Source organism: Furipterus horrens, unplaced genomic scaffold (assembly GCF_987537825.1).
Source record: "Furipterus horrens unplaced genomic scaffold, mFurHor1.1.pri manual_scaffold_10, whole genome shotgun sequence".
Lineage (NCBI taxonomy): Eukaryota > Metazoa > Chordata > Mammalia > Chiroptera > Furipteridae > Furipterus > Furipterus horrens.
Genome location: NW_028327180.1, coordinates 51183112 through 51200247, shown reverse-complemented (window position 1 = coordinate 51200247; position 17136 = coordinate 51183112). Strand labels below are relative to the sequence as shown.

The 17136-nt window shown below is 38.1% G+C and overlaps 1 protein-coding gene and 1 pseudogene across 5 annotated transcripts in view; one reads left to right on the top strand and one right to left on the bottom strand.

Annotated features, from left to right (window-relative positions):
- The window catches only part of PPP3CC (protein phosphatase 3 catalytic subunit gamma), a 79113-nt gene that overhangs the window by 26221 nt on the left and 35756 nt on the right, over window positions 1–17136 (bottom strand). For all 5 annotated transcript variants that reach the window (XM_090290122.1, XM_090290125.1, XM_090290123.1 and 2 more), the window contains exon 4: window positions 10286–10397. In XM_090290122.1, coding sequence (XP_090146248.1) covers window positions 10286–10397 — 112 coding nt within the window. The remainder of the gene's footprint in view (window positions 1–10285; window positions 10398–17136) is intronic.
- LOC150000197 (mitochondrial nicotinamide adenine dinucleotide transporter SLC25A51-like) lies at window positions 3881–5143 on the top strand (annotated as a pseudogene).

The window sequence follows — 17136 nt, the reverse complement described above, 5'->3', positions numbered from 1 at the left end:
TCCCATAAAACAATTATTTCTATAATGAGGGGAAAATGCACGTCACTCATAGATCACATAATACAAGTTCAAACTAGTATCAGTAATAACATTAAGAAAAAAATTTTTTCAACATTCTTTGAAAGTAATTTTGAAGGTCAGCACTAATTATAAATCACAACCTATTCTAGTCATTGGTTATATATTTCTTTTAATTTTGTTTTTACTATTTAAAAAATGTAATACATTTTACATGGCTCAAAATTCAAATACTACAAAAGGGTATACAGTGCCTCCTACCCCTTCTCTGCAGACAACCAGTGTAACTAGTTTCCTGGAGTCTTTACAAAGCTAGTCTATGCATACACATGCAGACATGTACATATATTCTTGTCTTACAATATCCTTTTGTTTTTTTATACAAGTAGTAGCATATACACTTTGTTTTGCACTGGTTTTTCTTTTGAATTACATTTTATTGATTATGCTGTTACAGTTGTCCCAATTTTCCCCCTTTGCCCCCCCTACCCAGCACCCACCACTCCCTCAGGCAATCCCCACACCATTGTTCATGTCCATGGGTTATGCATGTGTGTAAGTTCTTTGACTACTACATTTCCTGTACTGTACTTTACATCCCCATGGTTATTCTGTGACTACTCATTGTACTTCTTAATCCCCTCACCTCTTCATCCATTCCCCCACAATCCCTTCTGACAACCTTCAAAATGCTCTTCGTATCCATGATTCTTTGTTCTTGTTTGCTTAGTTTATTTAGATTCATTTGTTGATAAACATGTATTTACTGCCATTTTATTGTTCATGGTTTTGATCTTTTTTTCTTAAGTCCATTCAACATTACGTATAATAATGGTTTGATAATGATGAAATCCTTTAATAGTTTTTTTTCCTGGGAAGCTCTTTATCCACCCTTTAATTCTAAATGATAGCTTTGCTGGGTAGAGCAATCTTGGCTATAGATCCCTATTTTTCATGACTTTGAATATTGCTTCTAGCCTGCAAAGTTTCTTTTGCAAAATCAGCTGACAGTTTTATGGGAACTCCCCTGTAGGTAACTAACTTCTGTTCTCTTGTTGCTTTTAAAATTCTCCCTTTATCTTTAACCTTTGGCCTTTTAATTATGATGTATCTTGGAGTGGGCCTGTTTGTGTCCACCTTGTTTGGGACTCTCTGGTATTCCTGGACTCACATGTCTACTTTCTTCACCAAATTAGGCAGGTTTTCTTTTTTTTCAAATAGATTTTCAATTTCTTCTCTTTCTATTTTCCTTCTGGCAGCCCTATGATGTGAATACTGGTGTGCTTGAAGTTGTCCCAGACTCCTTACACTAATCTCATTTTCTTGGAATCTTTTTTCTTCTTCTTGTTCCGATTGGTTGCCTTTTGTTTCCTTATGCTCTCTATCGTTGCTTTGATTCTCAGCTTAATATACTTTATTGTTGATTACCTGTAAATTGCTCTTTATTCCCATCAGTTTATCTTTCATTTCTGCCAGGGTTTTTTTTTTTTTTAATGCTGTTTAGGTACTCACTAAGTTCCTTGAGCATCCTTATAGTCAGTGTTTTGAATTCTGCATCTGATACATTGCTTATCTCTATTTTATTTAGTTCTTTTGCTGGGGTTTTGATCTGTTCTTTCATTTGGACCATGTTTCTTTGTCTCCTTGTTTTGACAGCCTCCCTGTGTGTATTTCTATGTATTAGGTAGAGCTGCTATGACTTCCTGTCTTGGTAGCATGGCGTAATGCAGCAGGTGTCCTGTAGGGTCCAGTGGCACAGTCTCCCCTATCACCCAAGCTGGGTACTCAAGATGCACCCTCTTCTTGTAGTTGAGCCTTGTTTGCTGTTGGCAGGTCAATGGGAGGAATTTTACCCAGCCAGTTAGCTGCAAGGACTAGCTGTGACCAGTGAACACCAACCTCCACCCTCTGTGGACGATCAGCTGTGTAGGGGTAGGGTGGTGGTTTGCCAACATAGTCTATAGCTATGCACTGGGTGTGTTGACCCTGGAGTTTCCTGGATGGTGCATGCCAAGGTCAGCCCCTACCTGTGTTATGCCTGAGGCACCTGCATAAGCTACAAAGCAATCTGCAGATGACTGCTACTTGTGCTAGGCTCGGGGTTTCCCAGGCGAAGCCAAACTGTGATCCAAAGCTAGCTGATGCTAGAGTGAGGCCTGGGGCCGCTTAGCCAGAGGTAAGGGGGCTGGAGGCTGGCTGAGACTAGGTGTTGCTTGTTTGAGAGGATTTAGGAAGACATGAAGCCTGAGTGGAGACCAGTCATTCATATGAAAAAGCCACTGTTAACAGCATGACAAGGCTGCAAATTGGGTGGAGCGGAGCCTCAAGGGGTTCACCAGGGAAGAGCAAACAGTGTAAACCAGGTTGATGGAAGCTCTGATATCACCCCCACCTGTCAGCTCTGTGGCTCTGTGAGAGGAGGGCTCAGAAAAGGGACATTGGCTTCTGCCTACCTTTCTGTCTAGGAGAAAGCTATCCACCAGCTCTTGCCTTGATGCCAGACACTTCAGTTTTTTTCCTATATGTCACTCGTGTCTTTCAAGCTGCTACCCTGGTGCTGAAGCTCAGAGGGAGTGAGTCTAAGTAAGTCCTTGTGTGGGCCCTTCAAGAGGAACTGCTTGGGAATCCAGTAGTCCTTTCACCGACTAAAACCCCACTGGTTTTTCCAGCCTGAAGTTATGGGGGCTTGTCTTCCTGGCACTGAAATCCTGGGCTGGGGGGCCTGGTTGTGGGGCTGAGACCCCTCACTCCTGAGATAGCCCTCCTGAATTTTTATCTACCATACATGGATGAGGGACCAGCCCATTCCGCTTCTCCATGTTTCCTACCAGTCTGGATGGATATGTTTTCTTCAGTTCCATAGGTGTCGGACTTCCATTCACCTCAATTTCTGATGGTTCTGAATGACGGTTGTTCTGTAGTTTAGTTGTAATTTTGATGTGGTTGTGTGAGGAGGCGAGACTCGTTTACCTACACTTCCATCTTGACTGAAGGTCCTTGTACTTCCTTTTTGTACTTAACATATTTTGGAGATCATGCCACATCTTTGTGTGAAGAGCTTTGTGATTATTATTTTTTTAATGTCCACACAGTATTTCACTTTACAAATATACCACAACCTAACCACATCAATCTCTTGCTACTGTAAGTAATGCTATAATGAATAATAACTATTTCTTTTTAAAAAAATCAACCTAACACAACAATACTGTTTCATTAGCAAAATCACAGCAGTTTCTGGAACCTATCAGTAAGTTGGTTATAATAACCATTACACATCAAAAAATGGCTCACTGAAACAAAAAATTAATTTACATTAGGAATTTCTTGTTTTCCAAGTATCTAAAAAAAAGAAATGTTTTTGCAAAGATATAAATACAAGGTGGGTGGGGGTAAAGTAGGTTTACAGCTGTTTCTATGGAAAATAAAAAATATACAAGAATAAACTCTGTGCTTCACATATTCACAACTGTAAACCTGTTTGCCACATCTTGTATGCCAAAAATTAACTGTTAATATGTTTCTCTGCTACTCATTATCTCTGGATTTGAAAGCAAAAAGTTATATAAAGTAATTTAAGAATTAATATAAAAAGAAAAGCCTCCACCTGCCCCCTTTAGAAACATTAATAAGATTGCAGCTCCACAATCTGGAACTAAGCATCACTTATTAGTAATTATAAGGTTCTATTTCTAAAAGCCAGTGGCAGCTCTTTAAGAGAGAGCCAGTGATCTGTAAAAACATCCATTCAGGCTACGCCCCGAGAACTGGGGGTCGGTCACCGTCTGCGCCTGCGCAGGCTCGCTAGCTCGCCGATACGCCGGCCGGTGGCTACCAGGCCTGGAGCCGGGTGCCAGCGGCGATGGGACATCCAGTTATCATAACTGACTCCAGAAGAGAGAACCTAACAGACCATTAACAATGGAAGAATTTGAGAATGTTATCAAAAAGCTACCATTCCTCAAAACACCAGGTCCAGATCATGTTACAGGTTAAAAAAAGTCCTTCATGAAGAAGAAAGATCTTAAGCCACATGATGGATTCAGAAGCTCATGAAAAGAGGTCTCCCATCATAACATCTTCAAAACAAGATATATCACCTCATATTACGGATGTTGGTGAAATGAAACATTATTTGTGTGGCTACTGTGCAGCTTTCAACAACGTAGCGATCACGTACCCCATTCAGTAGGTCCTCTTTGGGCAACAACTTTATGGAATCAAAACCAGGGATGCAGTGCTTCAGTTGAAGAGGGATGGATTTCGCAACTGGTATCGCGGGATCCTTCCTCCATTAATGCAGAAGACGACGACACTAGCGCTTATGTTTGGTCTGTATTGAGGATTTATCTTGCCTTCTCCATAAGCACATCAGTACCTCAGAGGTCGTAACCCGTAGCATGGCCGCATTACTTGCAGGGACAACAGAAGCAATTTTCACTCCATTTGAAAGAGTTCAAACATTGCTTCAACACCACAGGCATCATGACAAATTTACAAACACCTATCAGGCTTTCAAAGCACTAAAATGCCATGGAATTGGAGAGTATTATCGAGGCTTGACACGTCTTTTCTGCAATGGCTTTAGCAATGTCCTGTTTTTTGGCCTTCAAGGTCCCATTAAGGAGCACCTGCCCACCGCAACAACTCAAGAGTGCTCACTTGGTCACTGATTTTATCTATGGAGGTCTGTTGGGTGCCATGTTGGGAATCTTGTTTTTTCCCCTTAATGTTGTAAAAACTCATATGCAGTCTCAGATTGGTGGGGAATTTCAGTCTTTTCCCAAGGTTTTCAAAAAAATTTGGTTAGAACGGGACAGGAAACTGACAAATCTTTTCAGAGGTGCCCATCTGAATTACCACCGGTCCCTCATTTCTTGGGGCATAATCAATGCGACTTATGAATTCTTGTTAAAGGTTATATGAAAGAAGGCATCAGTTAAGTGCCATTTATCAACTGACTAGACCTTCAAAGAAGAAAGCAGTTTGGCATTGTTCCTAATTAGCCAAATTTAGTGTGCTAAGTTCAGGGCACAGTGAATTACAGGCAAAGCTGTTTTCCTTAAGCACCAACAAATTCAGAATAAAATGTTTCAGTAGGAAAACTGAAGGGTTTTTGGGTTTGGGGTTTTGGTTTCTAATTATTTAAATTAAAAAAAAAAAATCCATGCAAAGCACCCCACGTGCTCTTTCCTAATATGAAAATAAAATTTAAAATTGTACTTGAATTTGTGTACTTATTCCAAGATTTATTTACATTTCAGATGCAGCATTGGAATGAAATAGATGGAGTACCTTGGTAAATAAGAGAAAACGAAAGAAACCTGGTTTAACTAAATTAAAGCATGTGAGCAGTAAATAAAAACCTGAGATAAGAAATTCAGTGCAAAATAAGACACTTAAATGTCATCCTGAATTTATTGTTCCATCTTCTAAAAATAGTCTTTATCAATTATACTAGTCAAAAAAAAAAAAAAAAAGGACTCTGAGGAAATAGAGGAAGAATTACATAAAATGTTACCTTAAAAAATCCTGAAGTTTAATTCAGAACAGAGGCATCTACAGACAGCTTTCTTCATTACTTCTCTATTGCTAAATATTGCACTTTCCAAGGACTTTCTTAACTGCATGATATGCGTTAATTTTCCCAGGTAAAATAGAGGCGTAATGAGGAATGCTCTAATTTTGACTTTGAAAAACAATGCAAAATATACCAATTTTTAAACTACTTGGTTCTCAACTGACAAACAGCAGACACCTGCCAAGTCTTCTTAACCAGCAGCATGTAGTAGAATTACCCACAGTGCTTTAAAAAACCTTTTAAATGTTTGGGTCCCAACTGGGTCTTTTTAAAGTTAAAGTTACCGGTTTAAAAAAAGTATTATAACAGTAGTGCATGGTGGTGATGAAAGATAATTTAAGTAGTGCAAGTTCTCCTGACCCAGCTCCCCACAGATAATCACTATCACCAATTTCTTCTGTATATTATATATTTAATTTACAAAGATCACACTATACATGTTGGCAAATGGTTCCTATCATTTAACAATATACCTGAACATCTCTCCATATCAGTATATCTAGATCCATCTTGATTTTTCAACAACTTCCCAGCTGCCTAGCATTCCATTTTTTAGATATATGAGGTCTGTCCAGAAGGTATCCAGTTATGTAATATGAAAAATAGAGACATTTATTGAAGAAGGTATAAGATACAAGAAACACTGTACATAGGACAATGACACCTCAGTCCCCTTCAAAGTAGGCACCTTGGGACCTCACACAGCTCTTCCAATCACCATCAGCTGCCCTGTCATATTTTGCTGAATCTCATTGTTGGTCTGAAATCTCTTCCTTTGAAAGGTGAGTTTAGTTTTGAGAAAAGCCAGAAGTCACAGGGCACCAAATCTGGGCTGTAGGGGGGCTGAATCACCTGGGTGATTTGATGTTTCACCAAAACTCTGCATAAGATGTGATGCATGAGCGAGTGCATTGCCCATACTGTGGCCTTCTGAATCACGCCATAGTTTCCGCAGAGGAATGTTCAAGCTTAATACAAAATCTGATGCAGATTCGTTGCTCTACTCTCAGTCATCTTGAATGAGAGGGCCACACAGTACACATGCTCACTCAATGGTGTCTACTGCCCCTGCTGACCAGTACAGAGAAGTCATCATTTTTCACACACGTGCATTCCAGTCCACTCACTTTGGCTGCCAGGTTACATCAATGTCATGCAAACCATTGTTGTTATATTAACAATGGCTGGACTTTTTCCGGACAGACCTCGTATTATCACTTATTTAAGCAGCCCCTTATTGACATTTATTATTATTTCTTTTTTTTTTGCTATTATAATTAACATTACAATGAACATCCATATAAATCCATATCTTATCATCTTTTTATGAGCAGATAGGTGGTAGGCATATTTCTAAAATGACCTGCAATGACCTACACCTTTGAATAACCTGTGCTCCTTTGAGTGGGTGGACCCTGTAAACATGTTGAGACTCCCATTACATTTTATTATGGCAAAAGAGAGAGTCTCCTGGGTGGGCCTGGCCCAGAGGATTTTCTCCTGCTGGCTAATCACAGAAGAGAAAGGCAGAGAGATGTCTTCAGGAAACCTGGAAGAAAGCAAACACCCATGTTGTGACTTAACTATCCGTGAAGCCATGGGGCAAGGAACTGCAAGCAGGAAAATGGGGACCTTAATCTTACAGTCACAAGGATTGTGACTAGTGAGTTTGGAACAAAAGTCCAGGCTGCAGATAAAAACTAAAAACTGCAGCCCTAGAAATACCTTGATTCTGGCTCAGTGAGGCTCTGGAGGAGAGAATTCAGCCATACTGTGCTTGGATTCCTGACCTACAGTAACTGTGAGGCAGTAAGTGTGTTGTTTTAAGCATCTAAACTTGTGTAATGTGTTATGCAGCATTAAAAAACCAATATAATTTGCATGATAAGGTCTTAGAAGTCAAACTGCTGGGTCAACATGTTTAGATATTCCAAAATTGCTCTTTAAATATTTTACTTCAATTTAAACACTCACCACAGTAGATCTAATTTTTTTTAACTCCCTGATTATTATCTGCTGATTTACAATGTTTGTTCCAACAAGTCCCAAGGGATGGCACGATCTGTATCTTGCCATCTTTAGTTGACTTTTCTCTCAGAGGAATTTTTTAAGTGTTCATACTCTAATATTTCTTGTAAGAACTGCCTTTCCTCTAAGGCTCTACTAGAAGGAAGAATTGTCATTACAACTACCAACTCCAATATAAAAAGCTGTTGGCAACAAAAGTTAATATGAGCATATGGGACACTACCAAATTGTAATCCACCCATGAGTAAAGGGATTTTATGGCAGGGAGGAGGAGCTGAATAAACTCTGAGTCTTTAAAAACAAATTTAAAAGTTTTTTTCAGTGTTGAATATTCTTCTGGGAATAAAATTTTAAACATATTACAATATGTTCCTCCAAGATAGTAATCTGAAGAAAAATATGAACAGGACACAAAGTCAAATCCATAATAAAAATATCAATTATATGAACACCAAAGTATTTTTATGTGTTCAGGATTACTTAGGGAAACAGGTAGATTTTAGAGCCAGACAAGATTCAGTTTATCTTCCTTGTTTTTACATGAATATGCTAACATTTTAGAAATTAATAAAGGTATAATTTCATTTTTTATAATTTCAGTATTATCCTTATATAAAGTTCATATGACTTTTTTGGAGGGCTATTTCAAGTATGTATCAAAAAAGTTTTTAAATGTTCATATCCTCAGACCTAGCAATTCTCTTCTGAGCGTCTGTCTTAAAGATACAAATCATAAATGATTATTCATTCAACAAATTAATTCAACCAATATTTAGTAACCACCTCCTATGAGTTGTTAAATAAGAGTTCTCAGAACGCAACAATGAACAAAGCATGTCCCTGCCATCAAGGAGCTTAAATTCTGGTGGGAGACAAAGATAATAAACAAGAAAATATATTAAAAATATATAATTTTTAGCGTCAGCCTGCTAACCAAGTGTCACTGGTTTGATTGCCGTTCAGGGCACATGACTAGGTTGCACGTCAGGTCCCCAGTTGGGGGCACAAGTGAGAGGCAACCGCACAGTGATGTTTCTCTCCCTCTCTTTCTCCTTTCCTCTCTCTTTAAAAAATAAACAAATTATTTTTTTAAAAAGATCGTAAAAAAGAAAAAAATATATATATATAATTTTTTAAAAGCCTCACCTGAGGATATTTTTATTGATTTGAGAGAGAGATAGAGAGGGAGAGGGAAAGAAACATCAATGTGAGAAAGGATCATTGATCAGTTGCCTCCCGTATGCACCTCAACCAGTGCGATCGAACCCACAACCTAGGCTATGTGCCCTGACCAGGAATCAAACCCACAACCTTTTGGTGCCTGGAACGACACTGCAACGAACTGATCCACACTGGCCATGGCTCATATAAAATATATAAAAATTTCAGGTGTTGATTGATACTATGAAAAAAAGCAGGGTGTAAAAGTAAAATGATGAGATTTTAATTTACAAATAGCAACCAGTGGAGAAAATCTCTGAAGAGATGTCAAGAATGAAGGAAGGATGTAAGTCTTACAAACAGACAGGTATCTGGGGAAACAAAAAACAATGAGTGCAAATGCCCTGGGGCAAGTCCTGCCAAACATCCCCAATATAGTCACCATCACACTGAATGTTAGTTAAGAACAATTGTGAGCACCTAGATTCTGGTCAAAGAAATAAGTAAGGTTTTTTTTTGTCTGTTTAATTTTTTTTAAATCACTTAGTAATGTTTTAACTTTCAAAAAAAATTCTACCTTTAATAATAAACATTTTTTTGCCCTGGCTGGGTGGCTCAGTTGGTTGGAACATCGTCCCATAATCCAAAAAGGTTTCAGGTTCGATTCCTGGTCAAGACACATACCTAGGTTGCCGGTTCGATCCCTGGTTGGGGTGTGAATGGGAAGCAACCGATCAATGTTTCTCTATCTTCCTCTCTCTCTAAAATCAATAAACATATCCTTGGGGGAGGATTAAAATAATAATAACAATAAACTTTTTTTTTACTATTACAGTATTATTTATAGTTGGAAAAAAACCTAAATGTCCTACAGTTGTTACTAAATTGACTACGTATGCAATGATACATTAATAATATGAAATACTTTAAAAACATTAAAATAACATTTTAAAATCACATTAAAATATTTAATGATATCGGAAAATGCTATTACATAAAGTAAAAAGAGAAAATTATTAAACAATCCATATGAGCAAAATTTTATTTAAAAAATATATACATATGTAGTCAAACTATTTCATGATAGGTTTTTATGTACACAGAAAAGAATAGATGTGCACCTAAAACCTGTGTAATTTTGTTAACCAGTGTTACCCAATAAATTAAATTTTAAAAAAAGAAAGAAAAGAAAACTACATCCCAAATATTGAGATAGTAGTGATTATCTTTCACTGGTATGATTGTGGACAATTTTTATCTTTTTGGACTTTTCTATTTTTTCCAAATACACTAAATGTAATACTTATAAAAATGAGGGGGGGAACCCCAAAGTTATTTTCAAAATAAATGTGTTAAAAGGTGGAGTTTTGGTTCTTACCAGAAAAAAGAAACAGGAAGCATTTGAGTTCCATTAGCTTGTTTTTTCTTTATGTTCAGTTCATTCTGGGACTGGCTAAAGGGTGACTAGACAAGTTCTGGAGAGGCGATTATACTTACATTCCTGTTTAAAGGTGAAATATTCTGTAAGATGCCTGCATTCATGATTTCCCCGAAGCAGAAACAATGTTTTGGGATGATTAATCTTTAAACTCCATAAAAACAGTACACACTACAAGACAAATACAAGCATAATTTTTATTTGCAACCATGATAATGTACAAAGATAACTTAAATAAATTCAAATGACTTGTAACGACACTGCTTATTACTATTCCCCAGTTGAAATGTGGAACCTTCAGCTTTTGAATGTGGTATGACCTTGCCCTAGAATTTGAGAGTGCATAAAGTAGTCTTCATAGAAATCTCACCTTAATTTCTGTTCTCATGTTCTATACAAATATCTACAACTCTGTGGCAAAGCCACCCACACATCTATAATATATACCTTAGTCCTAAAGCCTTTATTTTAATTAATACAGAAACACTAGAGACATTTCCATTGAAATCAGGAACAAGGCAAAAGATATCCACTATCTCTTCTATTATTCAACACTGTACTTGGAGACATTAGCCAATGGAATTAAGAGAAAAGCAATCAGTTAGAGGGTTAAGAATGAGTAAGAAAGAAAACTATCTCTATTTGCAGATAATATGATAGTATACCTAAAAAACTCCAAAAAACTGAGTGATAAAATGCAAATAATAAAAAAATTCAGTAACATGGCAGGATATAAAATTAACATACAAAATCAATGGCCTTCATATACACAAACAATAAATAGAGCACAATGGTAGAGAAAACTCCATTTACAATAGCAGTAAATAAGATTAAACATATAGGAATAAATTTATGTACAAATCTCACACCAGGAAATAATTTAAAACACTCCCAAGAGATACAAAGTAGATACCGACAAACAGAAAGACATTCCCTATTCTTGGATAGGATGATTCAACATTAAATCTTCCTAATTTAATTTATAATATCATTGCAATTCCAATAAAAACACCAACAAGCTATTCTACGGAATTAAAAACAAGTTGATACTAAAATTTATGTGGAAAAAAATCATGCAAGAACAGTCAGGAAACAGCCAGGAAAACACTGAAGAAGAGAAATTAGGAGGGGGGAATAGCCCTGCCGGATGTTAAAACATAGTTTCTACCATTAAAGCAGTGGTACTGGCATATATTCCCAGAATTTAACATTGTTTCTCAATATAGATACTACTACCCATTTGTAAAGCACAATTTTCAAATAGTGCAGGATGTTTTGTATATCTAGACCCTGCTCATTAAATGCCAATAGAATCTCTCAATTATTGTGACAAAATATTAATTCATATGTCACTGTACATAATTATGAGTGCATCTGCACTGTAATTTCTCAAAAAGTGGAATTTTTGAATCAAAATATATGTACTTTTTGAGAGACACTGCAAAATAGACATTATAAAACTTAAATATGGAGATACATATGAATATAGTTAGAACCCTGACCAGGAGGCTCAGTTGGTTGGAGCACCATCCCATACACCAGTCAGGGCACATACCTAAGTTGCAGGTTCGATCCCTGGGTGGCAACCAATTGATGTTTCTCTCTCTTTCTCTATTCCCCTCCCTTCCTCTCTCTTTCAAATCAATAAACATATCCTCAGGTGAGGATTAAGAAAATAATAAATAAATAAATATACTTAGAAGGCTTTTTTCTTTCTTTCTTTTCTCTCTCTCTTTTTTTTTTTTTTTTTTTTGGTTGACTCATTTTTAACATAACTTGCACAAAATATTCCAAGGAAAAATTATATTAAAACCATATAGAAACTTAGAAAGCACTTTCTCTTTTTTATACTTACCTTTCCCAACCAAGAACAATATATATCTTCTAATTTATTTGGATCTTTCTTTCAACTCCTGAAAAGACCAACTCACCTTTTTGAAGTAATGATATATATAAGAGCATAATCCATACCCACACTACATTGTAATTTGGTTGATATACTCCTCAGCCTCTAATCTCAAGTTTTATTTCCTTAAATTATACATCAAGATGCAATTGTACAACTGGCTTGTACAATTCAATGACAGGGCCATGATTATGAGAAGATCTGTTCAGACAATGAATTACTTCCTTATTTCTGTGTGAAGAGAGTTTTTACTCCACTCAAAAATCATTTCTGGCCCTGGCTGGTATGGCTCAGTGGATTGAGTGCTGGCCTGTGAACCAAAGGGTCACCAGTTCGATTCCCAGTCAGGGCATATGCCTGGGGTGCAGGCCAGGTCCCTAGTTGGGGGTGTGTGAGAGGCAACCACACATTGATGTTTCTCTCCCTTCCTCTCTCTCCATCCCCCTCTCTCAAAAAAAATAAAATCTTAAAAAAAAAAAAAAGATTCATTTCTGTGTGTCAATAATTGTTCATTAGTTGGTCATCTGGTACCATTTTCTCTTTGGCGGATCCTGTGCATTTAGTATATTCTATGCTGATAATGTTCTTTTTAATCCTTTCTCTTATTGCAAAATCAAATAAAGGAAATAAAATTTAGCTTCTACCACCACAGAGGAAGTACTTTCTAATAGGTACAAATGAAGAAGGAACATCAAAGGGCTCAAAAAAAAGTGAAACTTTAGTATTCTGCTTTATCAGTGACATTTGGATGAGTCCCTGGTGCACTAATCAAAGCCCACAGCACTTCAGGGAAGATCAATGCTTGCTCTGGGCATGAAAAAAATCACCATGCCTTGATTCTCTCATAAAGGCTCAAGGAAAGAAAAATTATTAAGCATGGAAAGAGAAAATAAAGTGAACTAAGGCTGTCTGACAACAATTTGGTAATATTTATCAAAAGTCTTAAAAATACACTCTTTTATCCAGTTAATTCATTTACATATAAGGATCTGATTTAAGGAAATACCAGAAATGCCACCAAAACTGTATTAAAAAGATGTTAACTGCAGCAGTATGTAGAACAGGAATATTTAGGAAGCAACCTTATTGTACAAGTGATATAATATCCAATTAACTGTTGGTTAATCCATAAAGACATTTAAATATCTTGTGAAACAAGAAGTCTGGAAATCGGAGGTCCAGGTTTAGTGCACCAGCTCAACATCATCTTCAAGAAACCATGTCCCCTCTACCTCTTTGACCTGTGGTTCCCAGCAGGTCTGCTTTCACCTTTAGTTAACAGCATCTCCTCACAGTCACAAAATAGCTGCTACAGTACACATTTGAAATGACATAATGAAATGGGGCATCCAAAAGCTTCCACCCTGCAAGAGTCTTTGAATCTGGAAAGAAAATGTTTCAACACACACACCACCACCACCACCTACCATCACCACCACCACCATCCACCACCACCACCCACCACCATCCACCATCACCACAACCCACCATCACCACCACCACCACCACCATCATCACCACCTACCACCACCCACCATCATCACCACCACCACCCACCATCACCACCTACCACAACCCACCATCACCACCACCACCACCACCACCACCAAAAAACAAAACAAAGCAAACACCCAGCAGAGTTTCCTTTATACATATTACTGGGCAAAACAGGATCCCATGTTCACCCCTACATCAACCCACCAGTGAAAGGGAACGGACTGTCATGACTAGATCAGACCAACATGAATTCAATCCCTATGATGGGGATAAGAGCCATCCCTCCCTGAAATCAAAGGTTCTCCCTGAACCCCCATTCCATTTATCTGAACAAAACAGGGATTGTGACAGTAAGAAAGAAGAAAAAGGTAGGCAATAAGGAGGACCTGCTATAAAGTTAATTATTTAACAGTAGAGAAATGATGAAATCGAGTGTCTACTATGTGTCAGGCACTGTACAAGGTCCTAACATGAAGAATACTGCTGATAATTAAACACACATTTTGTATTATACTGAAAGATTTATTCATCAGTGTATCTTTTCTATTAGACTGTCAGCTCCTATAGATTGTGTGACTCTTATTACTTCATCCTCAGAGCCTGCCATAAAGTTGGCACTCAAGAAACATTTGTTGACTTCTGGCCAAGATGGAGGTGTAAATATATGAGCTGCTTCTTCTCACAACTAAGAAGAAATTTACAACCACTTTAAAACTAAAAAAACCCAGAAAATCCAAAAAATTAAAAACTACAGGGAAGTCCAGCAAGAAATAAAGAAGAAATAATCAACCAGAAAGGTAAGAGGGGTGGACCCGGATGGAAAGAAAGGGGAGTGGAGCAGCGGCTGCCGGGGCGGTGCCCGGTGGCAGCACAGCTAAAGGTGGCGTGGCTTGCAGGAGAGCAGCAGGAGGGAATGGCTAGCAGCAGCCATGACAAAAAAACACAGTCATATCGTTTAAACCCGAAAAAGGATCCCAGCCCCAAACTAAACCACACAGCTTGCAGTTCCAGAGCCTGAGAAAATAGATCCGCATTGCTTCTGACTGTGAAAGCAAGTGGGGGCTGGGGTGGAGGAAGAAGCTGCCAGTATCGAAAAGGAGGCAGCTTGCTTAGTACAGGAAGGGGAAGAAGTGTTTGGGAAAGCGGAGGCAACAGACACTTTTCCCTCTCAGACCCCTCCCCCACATACAGTACCAAAACGTCATGAACCGGTTGCCAGCAATAATGAATACCTAAGGCTCTGCCCCCTATAACGTAAGAGGTGCACCAGCCCTTGCCCAAATCACAGAGGCAAACACAGAAAGATGAGGAAACAGAGAAGACAGACCCTGAAGCGGGGGCAGGTCAGGGTCCTAGTGACACAACTAAGCAATGCGCAGATGGCACGTCTAATGGATGAGGGGATAGAGAGCTTAACAGAAGCACAGTTTAAGGCAGTGGTGATTAGGATGCTCACAGACTTGACAGCAAAGATTAAACAGGACGGGGAAAGGATGAAGGCTATCTTGGCTGAAATGAAGGAAAATCCATATGAAACAAGTGGTGAAGGAAAGGAAATCGGGGATCAAATCAACAAATTGGAACATAATGAAGAAACAAACAGCCAGTACAGAAGGAGGAAATGAGAATTTTAAAAAATGAGGAAAGGCTTAGAAACTTCTGGGACAACTTTAAATGTGTCAGCATCCAAATCACAAATCACAGGGATGCCAGAAGGTGAAGAGGGAGAGCAAGAAATGGAAAAATTATGTGAAAAAATAATGAAGGAAAACTTCCCTCAAATGGGGAAGGAACTGGAAATATGGGTCCAGGAAGCACAGAGTCCCAAACAAACTAGACCCAGGGAGGATCACACCAAGACACATCATAATCAAAATGCCAAAGGTTAAGGATAAAGAGAGAATCTTAAAAGCAGCAAGACAGAAGAGGAGAATTATCTACAAAGGGGTACCTATAAGACTGTCAGCTAATTTCTCAAAAGAAATTTTGCAGGCAAGAAGGGACTGGCAGAAAATACTCAAAGTGATGAAAAGCAAGGCTCTACAACCATGATTACTCTATCCAGCAAAGCTATCATTCAGAATGGAAGGGCAGATAAAGTGCGTCCCAGACAAAGTAAAGCTGAAGGAGTTCATCATCACCAAGCCATTATTATATGAAATGTTAAAGGGACTTATTTAAGAAAAACAATATCAAAACTATGAACATTAAAATGAGAACAGTATCACAACTATCAACAACAGAAGCTAGGGAATGGAACAAAGGTAAACTAAGCAGACAACTAGATTGGGAACAGAATCATAGGTATGGGGAGCCTGTGGGGGTAGGGCAGCTGGGAGGGGGAAGGGGGAGAGGGAGGGAAATGGTGCAGGAATTAAGAAGCTCAGTAGGAGGGCAGGGAATAAACAGGGGAATGTTGAGAAGAGCTTTATGCACCACCCATGGACACGGACTAACGGACTAACGGTGGGGGACTGCTGGAGGGAGGGGAGCAGCTGGGTGGAGGGGAGCAACGGGAAAAGAAATTGGGACAACTCTAACAGCATAATCAATAAAACATACAAAAAGAAAAAGGAAAAAAAAAGAAACATTTGTTGATGAGTGGGGGAAATAATACATAACAAAATATTCTGAATATGCTACATGTGTATAAAAATCATTGTGGATTTTTTTGTATGCTTTATTGAATATATTAATGCACTGAAACTTTTTAAAGTATGTAAGTTAGCAATCAGAAGATAATTTGCACAATATTTTTCTTTTTAAAAAGTTGTTTCATTAAATGACTAATTAAAACTTCACTAAGTTCTGTATTCTTCTCTTCGACTTCTCAAACCTCCTCATGTTAGCAAACACAAAGAAGCAAGCATTGAATGTGCCTTTCAAACATCCATACTTCACTGTCTGTTGAAACATGAATAGAAAATAGGAATGCGAACGCTTTTCAATGATATAGTCTACGTGTATGATCTCTACCCATCTCGGGTACCTATTCAGAGACCAAGAATTTACTAAGCAGTAGGGAAAATGTGCTCATTTTCTTAGCTTTTATCATTACTTTTGTCTTCATAGATGACACTAGAAGACTTTGAGGCCCTGGCAGGTAACAATGAACTTCTCTGACTTATGAATTTAGACTGCCTAACTAAAGAGTGAGATCTATTTCTCTTGTCATTTATTTCTCCAGCAGTTTTAGAAAAACCGCTGCTCCTTTGGTTGGGCACCAGGTGAGACAACTGAGTGGTATTCAGGAGTGATGATGCGCGAACAATAAACCTTTGATCACCAGAAACACACTTAGTACAGGGAGATGCTCAGTCTGATGGAGAGGCAAAACTAAATACTACAAGAACAGCAATAAGCATCTCATGTTCATTCCAGGCACATTATAAATTCGAGTACCCACACTATTTCAAAGTTACTTCTTTCAGTTGCCAAGCATGTCCAGCTGAATCAACGGACATTAAATATGGGCGCTGTGGTTCCACTGTACTCAAGCCCTTGCAT